General features: G+C 42.1%; 1 protein-coding gene across 1 annotated transcript in view; it reads left to right on the forward strand.

Annotated features, from left to right (window-relative positions):
* The window catches only part of PREP (prolyl endopeptidase), a 134,653-nt gene that overhangs the window by 63,044 nt on the left and 51,856 nt on the right, over positions 1 to 19,753 (forward strand). The window contains exons 8-10 of the mRNA XM_011952868.1: positions 7,936 to 8,127; positions 12,393 to 12,590; positions 17,657 to 17,760. Of these exons, the coding sequence (XP_011808258.1) occupies positions 7,936 to 8,127; positions 12,393 to 12,590; positions 17,657 to 17,760 (494 nt within the window). The remainder of the gene's footprint in view (positions 1 to 7,935; positions 8,128 to 12,392; positions 12,591 to 17,656; positions 17,761 to 19,753) is intronic.

Here is a 19,753-nt window from a genome sequence, read left to right on the forward strand (position 1 = left end):
CTTAGTTATTTCTTGCCTTCTGCTAGCTTTTGAATGTGTTTGCTCTTGCTTCTCTAGCTCTTTTAATTGTGATGTTAGGATGTCAGTTTTAGATCTTTCCTGCTTTCTCTTGTGGGCATTTAGTGCTATAGATTTCCCTCTACACACTGCTTTAAATGTGTCCCAGAGATTATGGTATGTTGTGTCTTTGTTCTCATTGGTTTCAAAAAACATCTTTATTTCTTCCTTCATTTTATTATGTACCCAGGAGTCATTCAGGAGCAGGTTGTTCAGTTTCCATGTAGTTGAGCGGTTTTGATTGAGTTTCTTAGTCCTGAGTTCTAGTTTGATTGCACTGTGGTCTGAGAGACAGTTTTTTATCATTTCTGTTCTTGTACATTTGCTGAGGAGTGCTTTACTTCCAACTATGTGGTCAGTTTTGGAATACATGCGATGTGGTGCTGAGAAGAATGTATATTCTGTTGATTTGGGGTGGAGAGTTCTGTAGATGTCTATTAGGTCCGCTTGGTGCAGAGCTGAGTTCATTTCCTGGATATGCTTGTTGACCTGTCTACTGTTGACAGTGGGGTGTTAAAGTCTCCCATTATTATTGTATGGGAGTCTAAGTCTCTTTGTAAGTCTCTAAGGACTTGCTTTATGAACCTGGGTTCTCCTGTATTGGGTGCATATATATTTAGGACAGTTAGCTCTTCTTGTTGAATTGATCCCTTTACCATTATGTAATGGCCTTCTTTGTCTCTTCTGATCTTTGTTGGTTTAAAGTCTGTCTTATCAGAGACTAGGAATGCAACCCCGGCTTTATTTTTTCTGCTTTCCATTTGCTTGGTAGATCTTCCTCCATCCCTTTATTTTGAGCCTATGTTCGTCTCTGCATGTGAGATGGGTCTCCTGAATACAGCACACTGATGAGTTTTGACTCTTTATCCAATTTGCCAGTCTGTGTCTTTTAATTGGAGCATTTAGCCCATTTACATTTAAGGTTAATACTGTTAAGTGTGAATTTGATCCTGTCATCATGATGTCAGCTGACCGGATGTTCCTTTCCATGTTTAGTGCTTCCTTCAGGAGCTCTTTTAAGGCAGACCTGTTGGTGACAAAATCTCTCAGCATTTGTTTGTCTGTAAAGGATTTTATTTCTCCTTCACTTGTTAGACTTAGTTTGGCTGGATATGACATTCTGGGTTGAAAATTCTTTTCTTTAAGAATACTGAATATTGGACCCCACTCTCTTCTGGCTTGTAGAGTTTCCACTGAGAGATCCGCTGTTAGTCTGATGGGCTTCCCTTTGTGGGTAACCTGACCTTTCTCTCTGGCTGCTCTTAACATTTTTTCGTTCATTTCAGCTTTGGTGAATCTGACAATTATGTGTCTTGGAGTTGCTCTTCTCGAGGAGTATCTTTGTGGCGTTCTCTTTATTTCCTGAATTTGAATGTTGGCCTGCCCTACTAGGTTGGGGAAGTTCTCCTGGATGATATACTGCAGAGCGTTTTCCAACTTGGTTCAATTTTCCCCGTCACTTTCAGGTATGCCAATCAGACGTAGATTTGGTCTTTTCACATAGTCCCATATTTCTTGGAGGCTTTGTTCGTTTCCTTTTACTCTTTTTTCTCTGAACTTCTCTTTTCGTTTCATTTCATTCATTTGATCTTCAGTCAGTGATACCCTTTCTTCCACTTGATCAAATCGGCTACTTAAGCTTGTGCATTTGTCATGTAGTTCTCGTGCCATGGGTTTTTCAGCTCCATCAGTTCATTTAAGGTCTTCTCTACACTGTTTATTCTAGTTAGCCATTCATCTAATCTTTTTCAAGGTTTTTCGCTTCTTTGCGATAGTTTCGAACATCCTCCTTTAGCTCGGAAAAGTTTGTTATTACCGATCATCTGAAGCCTTCTCCTCTCAACTCGTCAAAGTCATTCTCCATCCAGCTTTGTTCCATTGCTGGTGAGGAGCTGCATTCCTCTGGAAGAGAGAGGCACTCTGATTTTTAGAATTTACAGCTTTTCTGCTCTGGTTTCTCCCCATCTTTGTGGCTTTATCTACCTTTGGCCTTTGATCATGGTGACATAGAGATGGGGTTTTGGTGTGGATGTCCTTTCTGTTTGTGAGTTTTCCTTCTAAGAATCAGGACCCTCAGCTGCAAACTGTTGGAGCTTTCTGGAGGTCCACTCCAGACCCTGTGTGCCTGGGTATCACCAGCAGAGGCTGCAGAACAGCAAATATTTCAGAACGGCAAATGTCACTGCCTGATCCTTCCTCTGGAATCTGTGCCTCAGAGGGGCACCCGGCCATATGAGGTGTCAGTTGGCCCCTACTGGGAGGTGCCTCCCACTTAGGCTACTTGGGGGTCAGGTACCCACTTTAGGAGGCAGTCTGTCCGTTCTCAGATCTAAATTCTGTGCTAGGAGAACCACTACTCTATTCAAAGCTGTCAGACAGGGACGTTTAAGTCTGCAGAAGTTTCTGCTGCCTTTTGTTCAGCTATGCCCTGCCCTGAGAGTTGGAGTCTACAGAGGCAGTCAGGCCTTCTTGAGCTGTGGTGGGCTCCACCCAGTTTGAGTTTCCCAGCCACTTTGTTTACCTACTCAAGCCTCAGCCATGGTGGGTGCCCCTCCCCCAGCCTCACTGCCACCTTGTAATTTGATCTCAGACTGCTGTGGTAGCAGCGAGTGAGGCTCTGTGTGCATGGGACCCGCTGAGCCAGGCGTGGGATGTAATCTCCTGGTGTGTTGTTTGCTAAGTCCATTGGAAAAGTACGGTATTAGGGTGGGAGTGTCCCGAATTTCCAGGTACCATCTGTCACAGCTTCCCCTGGCTAGGAAAGGGAGTTCCCTGATCCCTTGTGCTTCCTGGGTGAGTCGATGCCCCGCCCTGCTTTGGCTCATGCTCTGTTGGCCGCACCCACTGTCTGACAAGCCCCAATGAGATGAACCCAGTACCTCAGTTGGAAATGCAGTAATCACCCGTCTTCTGTATCACTCACGCTGGGAGCTGTAGACTAGAGCTGTTCCTATTCGGCCATCTTGGAACCTCCCTCCTGGAGCTTGAATGATTTTCATTTGTGCCACATCTTCAGGCTTATCTAATTAGACAGCAGGACTGAAGGAAATTTCCACTGTGCTTTGCCGTTGGTGCATACTCTAGTGACTTTGGGTAGGGAGGAGTCATAACAAATATCACTGGCTCCAGGACCTTGTCAGGCAGCAACCATAAGGTGGTTACTCTGTGAAATAAAGGTTTCACATCAGGAAATGCTTTATTGTTGGGGGAACATTTAAGGAATCTGACATTTCACTGAGCCAAGATTTCATGTCTACAAATGTCATAGTCCAGAAAATTGTTTCATCGTTCTTATTATAAGTAAATGTACATTTTCTTATTCTCTTCAAATTTTGTATTACCAGCTAATATTTTTCTTAAATTGTTTTTCTTTTAAGGAATGGGGATTTTTTTTTAAAGCATTGTTTTATGTAGACCAAGATGAATTGCCTTTGAGTGGATCACCTGCTGAGTAGTCTTTTGAGGTTAGTAGTTTATCACTGGATAAAAAAAGCTAATTGCAACTCAGATGCAGAGTTTATGAACATTTTTTCAAATTGGTTGAAAATTAGTTGTAAGACGTCTGTTTCTGGGAGTTTGGCAGTTTATATACTCTGAATGACTCCCAGTTGAAACAACTGAAATGTAAAATATAAAGTATCTTTCCAAGTATATTGCTAAGTTGGCATGAAAGAAGGGAAACCATAAAGACCAAAGATGAAATGAAAGCAGGAATGCTGGAATGTGAGTTGGATTGTCCCTGAATGTTTCTGCTGGGGAAAGAGGGAAATGGGGATAGGAAATAAAGCATAATTGGGAGTCTGCTGAGACATACTGTCAGTATAAGGATGACTGATAAAAATAAATTTGCCAGTGGAGAGGCTGGGGATCAGGAGTGAACAGTAAGGAAACCTGCCTATCTTTACCTAGGCACTAGAAGGGGTAGGGGAAGACAGGGTGTGAATTCTCCTAAAACACGAGAAAGGCCATCACATGAATGCAGGTTGACTTGGTTGTTCCAATGAGATCCAAAATCCTCATGCCAATAATTTAATTATATTGCTGTCAGGTTGGTTGCATCCCAAGAGGCAAGAAAGGAAACACACATCTCTGAAAGAGTGCTACTTCAACCCAGGCCTCCAATAATTTCCACAGATAATGTTTCAAGGAAAATCAGCAGTTCACAGTAAAAAAAAGATCATAAATCAGATGAAGAAATTCACCAGCATGAGAAATTAGAGCCAGCAGAAATACTGGCTGCTGGTCAAATTATCAGATGCCTAGTGAAAAATGAATATATTAAATATAGTTAAACAATGTGATGCTCCTTTTAAAAAATAAACAAGCAGCTTGGAAGGATGAGCAATAAATAAGATACTGTAAAAAATGACCAGCCAGATTTGAAAAATGACTAAGTAGAACTTCTAGAAATTTTAAAGAAGATTATTAACATTAAACATTCATTTATTAGGCTAAGGAAGAGATTAGACACAGCCAAAGAGATAATTAGTGAAATAGAATGTAGATATATAAAGGAACTATCTAGAATACAGCCCATCATGAGATGGACATTGAGTTTATAGACACAGAAGTTTATAGGCACAGAAAGAGCAGACTCTTTCCAATACAGATTGAGACAAACCATTTTGCAGAAGACAACTAGAAAAGCTGGGGAAAATGCCTGTTTGAAGGCATCACATAGCTAATAAGAAAGTGATTAATAACTAATCTAAGATACTACCATGAGAATGCTGTAGCTATTTTAATATGAAAGTAGACTTTAAAGCAGAAAGCATCACTAGAGATAATACTTCATAAAAGTTTCAATTCAGTTTTATTTAGATGTGATACTTCTTTGTGTATCTAACATCATGATTACAAAATACAGGGAGCAAAAATTAATAGAAATATGAGCAAAAACAGAAAAATCCACAGGCCTAGACGAACATTTTTTAATAGACCTTTTATGTGACAGAATGGCTAAAAGAAATCAGTAAATATATAGAAGATTTGAACAATCTGATTAACAACCTAGTAGGCATGTTTACCATATCACACCCAACAACTTCAGAATACACATTCTTTTCAGTAACATATGGGAATATTTTATGTATATTTTCTTGAGACAGGGTCTTGCTCTGTCGCCCAGGCTGGCATGCAGTGGCATGATCTTGGCTCACTGCAGCCTCCACCTCCTGGATTCAAGCAATTCTCTTGCCTCAGCCTCTCAAGTCGCTTGGATTACAGGTGTGTGCCACCATGCCTGGCTAATTTTTTTGTGTTTGTAGTAGAGACAGGGTTTTGCTGTGTTGTCCAAGCTGGTCTCAAACTCCTGGCCTCAAGAGATCTGCCTGCCTCGGCCTCCCAAAGTGCTGGGATTACAGGTGTGAACCACCATAGCCAGCCTCCAATCACTTATTTTAAATTTGAGTTTTTATTATGGGGAAGGTACTAATAGTTACTTTTAGAATTTTTTTTTTTTTTTTTTTGAGATGGAGTCTCACTCTGTCACCCAGGCTAGAGTACAGTGGCGCAATCTCGGCTCACTGCAAGCTCCGCCTTCCGGGTTCACACCATTTTCCTGCCTCAGCCTCCTGAGTAGCTGGGAATACAGGTGCCGGCCACCACACCTGGCTAATTTTTTTGTATTTTTTTAGTAAAGATGGGATTTCACCGTGTTAGCCAGGATGGTCTTAATCTCCTGACCTTGTGATCCTCCCGCTTTGACCTCCCAAAGTGCTGGGATTACAGGCGTGAGCAACTGTGCCTGGCCCTATAGTATTTTTATATTTACCTATTATTGCTAGTTTACAGTTAAGAAAATGAGGGTTAGCAAGGAATAAAGAGATTGCCCGAGGTCACCCAACTAAATAGTGTTAGAACTGGGGTTTTAATCCAAACATATGACCACAGAACTCTTTCTATGGTGGAGTTTATTTCCCTGTTAAGTTTAATTCAATAACAAATTATATGAAGATATGCTGCAGAGATGAATGAGATAATGAATGTAAAATTGCCTTGAGAGATTCAAGGAATGTAAATGAACTACCCAAATTAGTGTAGCAATTTCACTGTGAAATTAAAAGTAGCTAATTGGAGAATAGCTAAGATCTGGCATTGCCTTTTGGTAGTTTAGAAGTCATAGAACTTTTTTGTTTATAGAACTTTTGAAATGTTCTCTGAACATCATCTGTGTCAAACACATGGTAAAACAGATATTTTTCCAAGGGATTTTGTGGTTTCAACTTTAAATATTAAAAGTGGCGTTTAGGGAGCTATTTAAATGATGATGATATGGACGTACTGAAAATTTTCTTTAGTGATGATCATCTCTAGTTCTTAGTATTAAAGACTGGAAAATGTCCCTCTTATGCCAAAGAAAATTTTATTTTGTATGTTTCAAGTTACCTGCCACTCAGTTTTATCCCAAGTATGAAACAGTGAATGAAAAGACAAACAAAAAGCAAATAAATACATGATTGTATCTTGAGAAAGAGCTGGGCACTAGGTTGTGTATGTGTAGTCCCAGCTACTCGGGATGCTGAGGCAGCGAGGATCTTGGGAGCCCAGGAGTTGGAGGTTGCAGTGAACTATGATTATACCTGTGAATAGCCACTGTGTTCAAGCCTGGGCAACATGGAGAGACCTCATCTCTTTTTGTTGTTGTTGTTGTTGAGACAGAGTCTCACTCTACTTAGGCTGGAGTGAAGTGGTGTAGTCTCAGCCCATTGCAACCTCTGCCTTCTGGGTTCAAGCAGTTCCGTGCCTCAGCCTCCTGAGTAGCTGGGATTACAGGCATGTGCCACCACACCCAGCTAATTTTGTATTTGTAATAGAGACAGGGTTTCACCATGTTGGCCAGGCTGGTCTCGAACTCCTGACCTCAAGTGATCCGCCTTCCCTGGCCTCCCAAAGTGCTGTGATTAGAGTCATGAGCCATCATGCCCAACCGAGAGACCTCATCTTTTAACAAACAAAAATAAATAGATGAATATTCTTGAGAGAAGTGCTGTGAAGAAACAAACTGGGTGCCTATGAAAAGTGGCATCTAATAAAGGCCAATGCCAGTAAAGGACAGGAAGTGAAGCAAGTGTTGGAACCATCTGAAGTTGGCTAAGTGGGAAAGGACTGTAGCATGCAAGACCATGGGAAGAAATTTTGATTTTATTTCAAGTATAATGGAGAAGTCATTGAAAGTTTCTAAGGGCACTAACATGGACCAGTTTAGAAGATTGAGATATTGTGATGGCTGCCATACTGAGAAAATCAAGAGTGACAGTGGGAAGACCAGGCAGGAAGCTAATGTTATAGACCAAGAATTCTCAGACTTGGCACTATTGACCTTTTTAGCTGGCTGCTACTTTGTTATAGGGCTGTCCTGTGCCTTGTAGCATGTTTAGCAGCATCTCTGGTCTCTACCCTTTAGGTGCCAGTGGTAGCCCCACCCTCAAGTTGTGACAGCCGAAAATGTCTCCAGACATTTTCAGATGTTCCCTGGGGGTGAAAGTGTCCGTGGTTGGGAGCCACTGCTGTGGAACACAAAGACTTGGGAGGGAGACGACGACGACTTGGAATGAATGGTGTGGTGGCAGGAGAGGTTGGAGAGAAGTACCCCGATTTGAGGCTGGCTCAGGTGGAAGAGGATTTACCAGATTTTGTGGGGGTGATGGGCTGGGAAGAGAGGTCCTTCGTTCTGCCCTCCTTGCCGGGTGTTTCAAGGGCTCCTTAGCATTTTTCAATCCACCTACAACTGGTCCTTGCTCCTTTTCATGCCCTAGATCTCCCAAATATCTCTGCTTTATGTTTTGGGGATAAGAAAGATCCACCCTCTCCTCCCTACACACAAAGCAACACCATTTTTAAACATTAGAGAGATGATAATGCTTGGTCTCTTGCCAGGAATCCTAAAGTGGGTAAAACTGATCGACAACTTTGAAGGAGAATATGACTACGTGACCAATGAGGGGACGGTGTTCACGTTCAAGACGAATCGCCATTGTCCCAACTATCGCGTGATCAACATTGACTTCAGGGATCCTGAAGAGTCTAAGTGGAAAGTGCTTGTTCCTGAGCATGAGAAAGATGTCTTAGGTGAGAACACATGTTACTTGAAAATTGTGCTCTTGTTTTTGATGAGAACGTCAACAAGTTAGTGCATCTCTCATTCTCTAGTGACCTGTTACAAGATAAAAAAACCTTCAACCTGTAGTCATCAGGAATGAAGTGTCTAAATAGTTCATCCAAGTTTTCATTGTGTCATATCTTTGTAGCTTAGTACTGTATCATGTAGAAATGCAGGGTCTTCATAAAAATTGTAGAGGTAGGATTTCAGACTTCGAAGGTACTGCTTTTTAAAAAGTAGGTCAGTTGTCTTTGTATATTTAATGTCTGGTAATAATCACGAACATTTAATTTTTAAAACTATTTAGATTTAGAATCCTTAGCTTTAAGCTTTTGAGTAACCTTTGGCTATTGGCAGTATCCCTGTTGTTGATTTTAGTGTAGATTTAGAGCCCTCTTATTAGAAAAGGGAATAGACTATTGTCAGATTGAATTGAAACCCATCGCAGTTGCTGCTTTGTGCAGTGAACTATGTTAACCTCTTGAGAATGTCACTTCCGTATCAGTCATGTTCACAGAGAGCCTTTCAGTTCCCATTTATTCATTCTCTGTGATTTTTCCAAAAATGATATGCTGCTTTATAAATTATTTGTTGCATGAAAGTTGATTTTGACTAGAATAAAACTCATTAATTTGGGGACAGTTTTTTACACCAAAGAAGAGTTCAGTACCATTAGGCCAAGGAAGTTTACTTGGTGGTGGTGAACTTCTGCTGCTGGGTTGAATGAGGATAAAATAGGACCATTTAAAAATGCAAATATACGTGGTATATAATGAGGAAAAAAAGTCCCCCTTGAGATCTGCAGAGTGGCCCTATCTGAGATAAAGCAGTCCTAAAATGTGTTTTCCAGTGAATTAAAGCACAGGTCTTGGAGTCAGGCAGATCCACGTTCAGGTCCTTGATCAATAAGGAACGATTTCTCCCTTGCTCAAGGTGGTGTGCTTTCTGTGCCTGGCAGGTATTTAAACTTAGCATTGCTTGGGGGTGGCAGGGGAGCAGCTGATTCCAGCGGCTTCTCTCAGGATCACAGGTTTCTGTGGGCACTTCCTGCTGGTCCCTTGTTTCTGCAGGTCCCTTGACACTGGAGAAAGCACTCCTGGGTGTTTTCTTGAGTCTGTTCAGCGCCTGGGCACCTGACTGCACCCCCAACCCTTTTGTACTTAGATCTCCGTACCCCTGTAGGCAGTTCTGTTGGACAGGACCCAAGACAACCGCATGCCTGCTCGAAATTCACGTCTGTAACCCTGAGACAGCAACCCATTCCAGGCTCTTCCTCTCAAGTCATTGGCCAGTCTCCTGCCTTTTGGATTTCCAGGCACAGTCCCTATAACTTGCAGGTCTGGATCAGGCACCAGTACCCTGTCTGTGTTAGGCTGGGGTCGGTAGAAGGTGATAATCTTGTCACCCTCCCATAGGGCGGGGGACTTACAGGCGAGAACAAGAGGGAATCTTATCACCTGTCTTCTCAAAACCCTCTGTTCACGTTCTGACCCTTATTTATATTTGAATGAGAGATCCACGAGACACAAAACAGATTTTTGACCATTTATTTCAGTATCTTTGTGTAGTGAATCTGTTTCATAGTCACTTTGATAGCCTGATGGCTTCTGTCCAAACCAAGGCAGGAATGTCCCCCTAAGGTTAGTTATAGCCAGCAGTTAGTGAGGGCTTCCTGCGTGCCAGGTTCAGCACTCTGTTCTTCATGCACAGACCTCATACGTTGGTGCATCCCAATGAGACTTGGGTGGCATAAGTCTTCATGTAGGTGCTCAAGGAGTTTTTCAGGCACAGGTCAGGATTAAACAGTGATTCTTGTATAGGACACCATCATGGATGTTGTAACTGTTTCCCAAGGCATCTGAATTTCTGCCATTTAAAGTCAAAAGGGGTTTTAACTATGCCTTAAGGTGACATTCCATCTTATAGATGTAATGAAATGCAGATTAATGCTAGGAGATTTTGTTGAGGGGGGTGGTATATTTGTATAACCTTCCTTCTGAAAGGTTATAAGATTTTCAGACTGGAAAGGGGAAACCTTCAGTGTTCACTAGAACTCATCAATTTAAAGAGAAGCACGGTTGAATTTGAATGTGCCATATATCATTAGCACGGAGCACCCTATTGAGAAAAAAGAACTAGAAATGAGTCATAAAGTACAGCTGTAAAGTCAGAGCTTTTATTAATGACAGTCTACAAATCACCTTGTCCTTTTGTTACTCACTTTTGTCTGTTTTATAATTCTGATGTACTCATAGTTAACACAGATTGATTATTCTTTGACAGCTATAATTTGCTTCATTTTCCCCCCATACTTTTGTCTCTTTAAAACATTAAGCCACATGAAATATGTTGCCTGATTGAGGTTTTTTTAAAAAGTGCATCGGAGAATGAGCAAATTACTTTTGGTTGTATGAGTTCTTCTTTATGTTCTCACTTGAGAAAAAAAAGCTTGCCATAGTAATCTCAGCAGCCCAAGATCAAGGCCCCTGGTGACCCTCAGAGTTCCCTCTGGCCAACATCTTGTTTTTCATGTGGATAAATTCTAGCATCCTAAAAACGCGAACTGCTAGTTTCTTGGGTTATCAAAATAAGCAGCGTCAAGAACCCCACCCTACCACATGAAACCCAAGAAAGGCTTGTCTGTTCAGCACATGTGGCCTGTCACCTGCAGCCCTGTCCTCGCTTCCACTTGCTGCGGTGTCTCTCCCTCTGGGGGACCTGGCCCTACCTCAGGCAGACCTCTGTGCTTGCCCTTCGTTTTCTCCTTTCCTCATCACCTCTCACTCCTACTCTCCCAGCTCTGTCACTGAACTCTGTCACTGCAAGTTGCAGCCCTGGGAGTTGAGGAGAACTCTTTTCTCTACCTTACTCTCCATATCCCTGTAGGCATCAAGCCCTGGCTATTCTTCTTGGGAAGTACTTTTCATTTATTTTCTTTCCTACCCAGACTTTATCCCCTGCTTGATGTGGTGTTCTCCCTGGCTTGTTGCAGTAGTGCTCTTAACTCTTCTCCCCTCCGTAGACTTCCATTGTTCTGCATTCAGCTGTCAGACACATGCATCCTTGATTAATGCCATCTTTGTGTTGCCCTTGTGTTCAAACAGTGGCTCCACAGTCACAGGTAACTAAACTCCCCTCTACCTGGCTCACTGGATGGCCTATCAGACCACCACTAGCATCTCCATCTGTCTTAACCTAAACAGCTCTTCCTCTTGAAAATGGATCTCTCATTTGTTCTCTTTACCAGTCTTCTTTCTGTCCTTTCTGTTCCTTTCCCCATTCCTGGCTCTGACCTTCGTGCCAGGAGTCGCCTATCTTCCTGCACCTCATCCCATAGGATGCTGTGCTTTTCCTGCTGGCCCCCATTTCCCCTCCATCTCCACACTCCTGTACTTGAGACTCAATTCAACCCTTGCTTTAGGGCTGTCATTCGTTTTGGATCCTCACCCAACCAGTCACTTACCCTTGTTTATGGTTTATTACTTGCATTTTTATATGATTTTGTCTCACGAGCAGAATCGACCTCATCTTCCTACTTGTCTCTCTAGCACTTTGCAGGGAATCTGGTGGATAACAAGGGCTTATTACATTTTTATCTAATAATCCTGTCAGACATGAACCATGATTTGGCTTTTATTGTTTTCCTCCTTATAGCTCCTATAGCATGATAATGGGCACAAAACAGGAAGGCAGGGTTACTATTCCACACGTTATCTAGGTCATCAAAAGCCCCTGGCCGAGGAAATAAAATAGTCATTTATTAAAGGAATATGTTGAAATCTAGATGAATAATTAAAACCAATTATCAGGCTGGGCGCGGTGGCTCACGCCTGTAAACGCCTGTGATCTCAACACTTTGGGAGGCCGAGATGGGCAGATCTCTTGAGGCCAGGAGTTCAAGACCAGTTTGGACTACATAGTGAAACCCCGTCTACTAAAAATATGAAAATTAGCCAGGCGTGGTGGCACAGCCACTTGGGAGGCTGAGGCAGAAAAATCCCTTGAACCTGGGAGGTAGAGGTTGCAGTGAGCTGAGATTGCACTGCTGCACTCCAGCCTGGGCAACAGAGCAAGACCCTGTCTCCAAAAAAAAAAAAAAAAAAAGTAAAAGTGACATTGCAAGTCTCATTGCTACATAGAGTCCTATGTGTAGCTCTGGAACTGTTGCTCAATTAAATATGTTTTCATTAATCTTTAAAATTGCATTAGGTGTTTTCTCTTCTTATCCTTTCAGAGTGGGTAGCTTGTGTCAGGTCCAACTTCTTGGTCTTATGCTACCTCCATGACGTCAAGAACATTCTGCAGCTCCACGACCTGACTACTGGTGCTCTCCTTAAGACCTTCCCGCTTGAGGTCGGCAGCATCGTGGGGTACAGCGGTCAGAAGAAGGACACTGAAATCTTCTATCAGTTTACTTCCTTTTTATCTCCAGGCAAGTGTTTTTTCACTGTTGCTGTTCACTTTAAAAATCAGACTGGTGTTTGGGTTTCTTTGGGGAAATGGAAGTATAATGCTATGTTATTGAAAATCACATATGCTGTATTATAGCCAAAATTACTTACTGGGAATAAAATGCTAGAACAGATGCCCAGAACAAAGGGAAATGTAAATGCCTATAATGGCACTCTCATTAATCCTATATTCCAAGTCTCTGTTCTTCTGGAGGCAGGAACAGCTAACATTCTAGGTTGATTAAAAATTAGTACCAATGGGCCAGGCACAGTGGCTTACTCCTATAATCCCAGCACTTTGGGAGGCCAAGGCGGGTGGATCACAAGGTCAAGAGATTGAGACCATCCTGGGCAACATGGTGAAACCCAGCCTCTACTAAAAATACAAAAATTAGCCTGGCATGGCGGCATGCGCCTGTAGTCCCAGCTGCTCAGGAGGCCGAGGCAGGAGAATCGCTTGAACCCGGGAGGCAAAGGTTGCAGTGTGCTAAGATCGCACCACTGCACTCCAGCCTGTCAACAGAGCGAGACTCCATCTCAAAAAAAAAAAAAAAATTAGTACCAATGAATACAACATTTGATTCAGTCTTTGGTCTATATGCACAAGAACACAGTGCAGATATAAAAATGTAAAATATTTAGCTACATCTGACAAAAAAATGTTCTCTGGAATAAGCTGAGAATCAATTCTGCTGTTGTTAAACCGAAATAAAATGTAATTCTAAAAGTATAGTCTTACATCATGAAAAAATGTGTGTTATTTGGTTCTAGTAGGAAAGGGAAACACTTGTAAGTTGTGGTTTTACATTTTATGGTATGGGTTAATTTTCCCCAAAGTAAACATAGCTCTCTTTTTAACTTAAAAAAAAAAAAAAATTGGTCACACTCAGTTTGCTTTGTTTTGTTTTTTTCCTGCATTCCATCCGTCTGCACTGTTTTTGTAGCGTCATGGCCATACACACACTGTGGTTTGTCCCAGGAGTCTGGCTCAGTTGGCAGTTTGCAGTTGACCAGGCAGACCCTTTCCTAAAAGCAATCTGGCTGAAAAAAAGTCTGCACTTTCCTTATGCACATATGTTGAACTCCTCCAAAGTGCTTTTTGTCCCACTCAATTTTGCTGCAGTCGTTTGGTCATTAGACAAAAAAAGCAGTCTTAGGGGAGAGCAAGGCAGGTGCTCAAGTGGCCCCGACCGCCTCTTGGGATTTGGCCAGTTGACAGTGATGTCTCGGCACTTTTATTTTGAGCCTCTGAGTCACAGAGCAGGCAATCCATAAGGAATCTTATTGTGGTGGCAGGTTGCTGTCAGGGTTATTAAAACCAAAAGAATAATGTTCTGTAAATAGGTCTGATAGTATACCTTGAAAACCTAGCAGACTTTACTTTCCCAAGCACCTTGCAGTGGATCAAGAGAAACTAGGAAAAGCACCCACAAGAATGTGGAAACCGCACAAGGGCCAGAAGCCAGGAAGCGACTGTTCAAGAATTCGACTTCAGGGTGTCCTGCACCTTCCCGCATTCCCTCTTCCCCCTAGAACCTGGAGTACAGCAGCAGCCATTGGACAGATGAGGAAAATCATTTCTTCTAGATAGCCATTCTTAACCCACTGGTGCAGTACCCACAGTTTATTTCCTCAAATTTACACTGGATACAGAAGTTTTACTTTGGAAAATTTTGTATCTTAAACAGTTTAAATGGATAAAGGACAATGAGGAGGGCAGTGAGGGTGACTCACCTGCTCTTAATAAAAGCTGGAGTCCCCAAAGGCCTGTAAACCTCCTTCAGTGACCGCATGTGACCATATATGTCAGGAACAAGCTCATCATTACCTGGGGAAGAAAGGGCTTATTGTCCAAGTGTAAAATGTTGGGTTCTGTGCCAAGCAATGAAATATTATCCATGACTGTGGCTGTGAAATTTGAAAAGAGAAGTGTGTTCCTCGTTCTGTACTGCCAGGCATTTTCTGACCAAGCTTTAATTTTCTGACCAAGCTTTGTCTGTCTCCTTTTACTAGTTTTGCCTCCATTTTTCTCTTTTCTCTCCCGAATGCAGTTTGATTTCTAAAACCAGAGAATGGGGCTTCCACACTCAGATCTTGTGAGACCAAATGCAAAAACAGTCATCAGATAATTAGATTAGATCTCACGAAAGCATGGATTGTCAGTGTGTGTATATACACATCAGCTCACAAGTAGTCTTGCACTGGTGTCTGAAGGCTAGCTGTTCACTACTACAGTAAAGAGCAGAGGCACTCAATTATATAGAAAGCCCCAGGGTCACAAATAACTGCAGCTCCAGCTTCCTGCTGCAGACATGTGGTACCTCTGGCAGGTGCACACCAGCTGACTTTGTTTTCCTTGGAGGTACATGGTGAAAACACATCTTGAGCCCAAGCCACTTATGACTTATTTTGGCACCTTGAGTCACATTTGGAAGAAAACAGGCAGCCGTAGCAGATTAGAGCACAGTGCACTTATTCCCTGTGGTTCAAACCACTTAGTGGTTGAACCTGTGAACTCTGTGCTTGTGGAACCTTGGAGAGTTGCCTGGGGTGAGCTCCAGACCTGCATGTTGTGATAATCTCGTAGAGCAGTCCCATATGCATGGCTCTGGGAGTCAAGGGTGAGAAATCATAGAAAAGCCTTTCAGGGATTATCAGTGAAAGTCTAAACTTTTTGAGACTTTTTTTTCTTTCGTTTAATAATGTTAAAACCCAACCTAAAATCAGTTAAAACAAAATCCTGTGGGTTACAAAGTGTGCCACCTTTTTACATACGTGACTTTTCGGATCCCCTGATTCTTGTTTTGGTGGCTTCTCCTAGAGTTGTCTCTTTCTCTTGACTACTCCTGCTTCTCCTTACATTTATTTCAGATTACACTGGGAACATACCAGCTGATCTCCCTGCCTCCTTCTCAAGTCCAGATACCTCCTCTGGCCTTAAGGGACTTCCATAGTTCAGTTCTCTTTTTTCAGCCTTAAGCTTTGAAGTTTATTTCCTAGTGATCACCTGACCAACTCTGGTTTATGATTCTAGGATGTTTTCTTCAAACCCCACCTTCCTTGTTCTTATCCTCTGTGAGCCAAATCAGATGGGACACAAAGCATCATTAGATTATACGGATTCACATTATGCTGTGAATATGCAAGGGGCTAACCTAGATGGATCTGTAAATAGAAAGTATCGGTAAAATATGTTAAGTGCCAATACCTCCAGGTTTAACACAGCTTCCTTCAAGGCACCACTTCTGGTGCACAGGACAGAAGAATAGGGAGGTCGGGCATTTGAAACTCTTTCCGTGAACAGTAACCAGCCCCTGTTGCGTATTTATTTCATTCTGCGGTTAGATTTGATGTCTCAACCTTTCTAGATAAATAGGCGTTTAGAGTCTATTTCCTACTTATTGTCTTTCACTACAGAACTTTGGAGCCTTGTCTCAGGTCACTGAGCTAGCAACTTGCAGAGCTGGGAATTTTGGCTCCCTAGGCCTTTGTCATTTGCTGTACTATAGGTCATGGTGATGCCAGGGTGAGGCAGGTGCTCAAATGGCACATGCTTGGTCTGCACGCTGTCGTTGTTGTTGTTGTTGTTGTTGTTGTTGTTTATTTGTCCTTTTTTTCAAAGATTCACATGCTTTTTGTGTTTGTGGTGGGCACCAGGTACTGATCAAGCAGCTCTTAAAAATTAAAACACACCACAAGAGATAGCCTTTTACCCTCAAGATTACATTGATTTAGGCAAGTACAGTGTTCAGTATATCTGGTAAATTAGAATGCATGCTCACAGAATGCAACTGGAAGTATATATAAAGGTATATTCTAACAAATATCCAAGCGTAACTTCAACCAAGAAAGTCAATACTTGAGTCATGTTAATACATCTTTCTGTCAGTGTTAATCGTATACCCTGTTATGGTAACCTTAAAACAGTTTGTCTGTAATCATGAGAATTGAGACAACATTCATAAGGATTGGCGGCTGTGCTGTTCACCGATCTAAGTGTATTACTCCTTTCCAGCCGGGGGCAGCATATTGTTTCCCAGCTGTTAGTGAAGTGCATACACAGAGGAGTCCAGAAGAAAGGACTGACATTTTAATAATGATTATTCCATTTAAATGTGCCCTGTGGGAGTACTGTTTGGTTTTTGGTTTTCCAGCAAGTACTGATGGGATCACTAAATCGATTTTTCATATACTTGACAGCATATGTTTAAAGTATTATGTGGGGAGGTGCTATTTCCACACCAGCCACTCTGTGGATGACTAATTCTGTTTTATAAACCACAGCAGTGTCATTGTTTTCAAACATTAATGACTTGTCTTATTATTTCTTTGATTTATTTCTTAAATGTTAGAAAGTAGTAGCATTAAATTCGGGAAATGTTTAATTAGTGTTACGTAAGCTGGAATTCTTAGTATGTATAGTAGTCATTTTGTGTTGTGCACAATTACTGGGATCATCCAAATTGGAAAAGCAATTTTGTAATACCTACTGATCATCTTTGGTCCGTGATTGCTGTCCACATGAGTCCACAGAGAGGTAGGTGTCAGGTAGCAGGAGCCCCAGAGTGTTTATCAACAGACCCCTGACTGGCTCTTGACCCTGGGCAAATCACTTGAGTTTTTTGTCAGTGACCTCCCAGGTCAAATGGCGCTAGATGAAGTCTACCATTTTTTTTTACCTGAATTCCTAAGTGACCCAGCTTGGGGAAGACCAGTTAAATTTCCATAATTAGGTTTCTCACCTTTTCCCATATTCACAGAATGCATTAGAATCTTCTAAAATGTATACACTTACTAGTGTTGTAAAAAAGAAGGCTGCATGAGATGGTGATGATGAGGATGAACACTTACATAGCACCCCTTACATGCCAGACTCTGTTGTAAGCACTTGTCTGCAGTGAGCCTTCGACTGTGGTAGGGATTAACCAAGTCCCTGACAAATACTCCTCTCTTGCTATTACTGACATTTGGTTGTGGTTTGTGATCCTTGCCCCCTTTGCATCTAGTGAGTTCCGTAGACTAAACCAAGCCTTCTTCTACTTTTTAGGTATCATTTATCACTGTGATCTTACCAAAGAGGAACTGGAGCCAAGAGTCTTCCGAGAGGTGACCATAAAAGGAATTGATGCTTCTGATTACCAGACAGTCCAGGTATGGAGAATAAGATCTCATTAATGTGACAGTTAGGAAGTCTGACCTTCAGGCTGGCCATTCACACTGCAGCTTATCAGAAGCGGTGGAGGTAATTCATGGTAATACAGACAAGTATTTTGTAGCCCCCACTGTTGACGGTCATTGAGCCAGGCACTCAGGATTCATCAGTGAGCTGGCGTAGTCCCTGCCCTCCCATAGCCTGCAGGTTCTGCTCCTGTGGCTGCTACTCTTGGACAGGAAGCTGGAGTTCTTTGTACTGGGGCTCCTATTGCAACATGTCTGTCTGTGTCGATCTGCTTGCTTGAATATGGGTTGTGTTCTAGCTCGAGTCTTTTGGCGTTGTAAATAACATGGGGATTTGCTCTATGTAAAGTATTGACTTAAGTGCTGTGAGTCAGTGTTTTTAGTCTGAAGTTGGTGTGCATTTCTGCATGGCACAGAGTAGACAATAAAACATTTGAATGAATAAATTAATTAATTGTCATGTCACCACAAGCTTCATCTTTGGCCACCATCTTTTCAGGTTAAGAATCTCCTTTTTTGTTTTTTTCAGCTCCCCAAGGGTACTGAGTCTTCCAGAAATTGAATCACTGGTTGATTGATGATGATGAAGAATGTCTCTGTTCCTTTGCAATGAGAGGTCACCAGTAGGGCACGAGGTGTTTGTCAGGGCCCTCCCACCTGGAGGGCTGGACCACACAGGTCACAGATTAGGAATCAGAACATTATTTGTGAAGAAAGATTAGAACAAAGAGCTCTGGATGTTCCCCACAATGTTTCTGTGAACCTAGGGCATTATTATAGCTTGGTGAATTACCCTTCAGTTGGCTAGAAATGCTCTAGATGATAGGCTGCATCTAGATCATGAATAAAGCTTTGTTTACAAAAACAGGTGGTGGGCTGGATTTGGTGTAGAACTATGATTTGTCAGCCCCTGTTCTATATCAGCATTTGGCACACTGGCCTTCTGTTTTATTGGAGAACACATGCCCATTTGTTTACATATTGCCTGTGGTTACTTTAGCACTTAGAGTGGTTGCAGCAGAAACTCTATGGTCCAGAAGGCCTAAAATACTTAATATTTGCCCTTGAAGAAAAAGTTTGCAGAATCTTCATCTATGTAAATAGCATTTAAAAGCACAACATTCTTGATAGACAAACAGGGCCAAGAAGACATACAGGGTCAAGAAGCTCTGTCAGACAGGCCTGAAATCCACCTGGGGCAAGTCATTTAACCTTTCTGCCGGTTTTTTCAACTGTAGAGTAGAGATTGGTAGTATCTGTTTTTTAGGATTCCTGTGGGATTATTAACAGAGAAGGTATATTAAAGAACTGGCAGTAGAATATAATCTATTTTTTTCAATCAACATTAGAACTAAATGCAACAGACTTTTAGTTTCCTATTTATCTGGCTTCTTGTTAGTTTTGTTTTCACAGTGAGCCATTGCCTGGAGTGAGATCCTGTAGAGGCCTGTAGCCCCTCTCTGGTATTTTCATGTTTCGTAAATTCACCCTCATCCTATATCAATCTTTTAACATCAGTTCACTTTTAGTCTGGCATTCTTTGCTCTTTTTTCTTTTCTCTAATTTATAGAAAATGTGTCCCTATCAGCTATGACATTTGGTCTTTTCAAGGCCTAGTTCTGGTCCTTGCCTGGGTATCCCCAGCAAGGATAGGTGTGCCTCTCCTAACAGGAATGCCAGGGACACCCAGGCAGCACCCAGCAAGTGTTCTCTACTCTGCTCTCAAGAGCACAGTCTCAGCTACCCTAGGTAGGATAGGGTGGGGTTGCCCAAGAGAGATCCCGATCTTCTCATGCCTATGAGGGGGCTCAGCTCTGTGTAAAACAAGACACTGCTTTCTTCTTTTTTCCACTTCCCACAAACATTTAATACCCAAGTGTTTAACTGCCTTTGGAGTGTGGGGAAGGGAAGGACCCCTATAATAATGACAGCTGCCAGGGAGGATGCTTCTTCCAGGGAAATACCT

This window comes from Colobus angolensis, unplaced genomic scaffold (assembly GCF_000951035.1).
Source record: "Colobus angolensis palliatus isolate OR3802 unplaced genomic scaffold, Cang.pa_1.0 Scaffold35, whole genome shotgun sequence".
NCBI lineage: Eukaryota > Metazoa > Chordata > Mammalia > Primates > Cercopithecidae > Colobus > Colobus angolensis.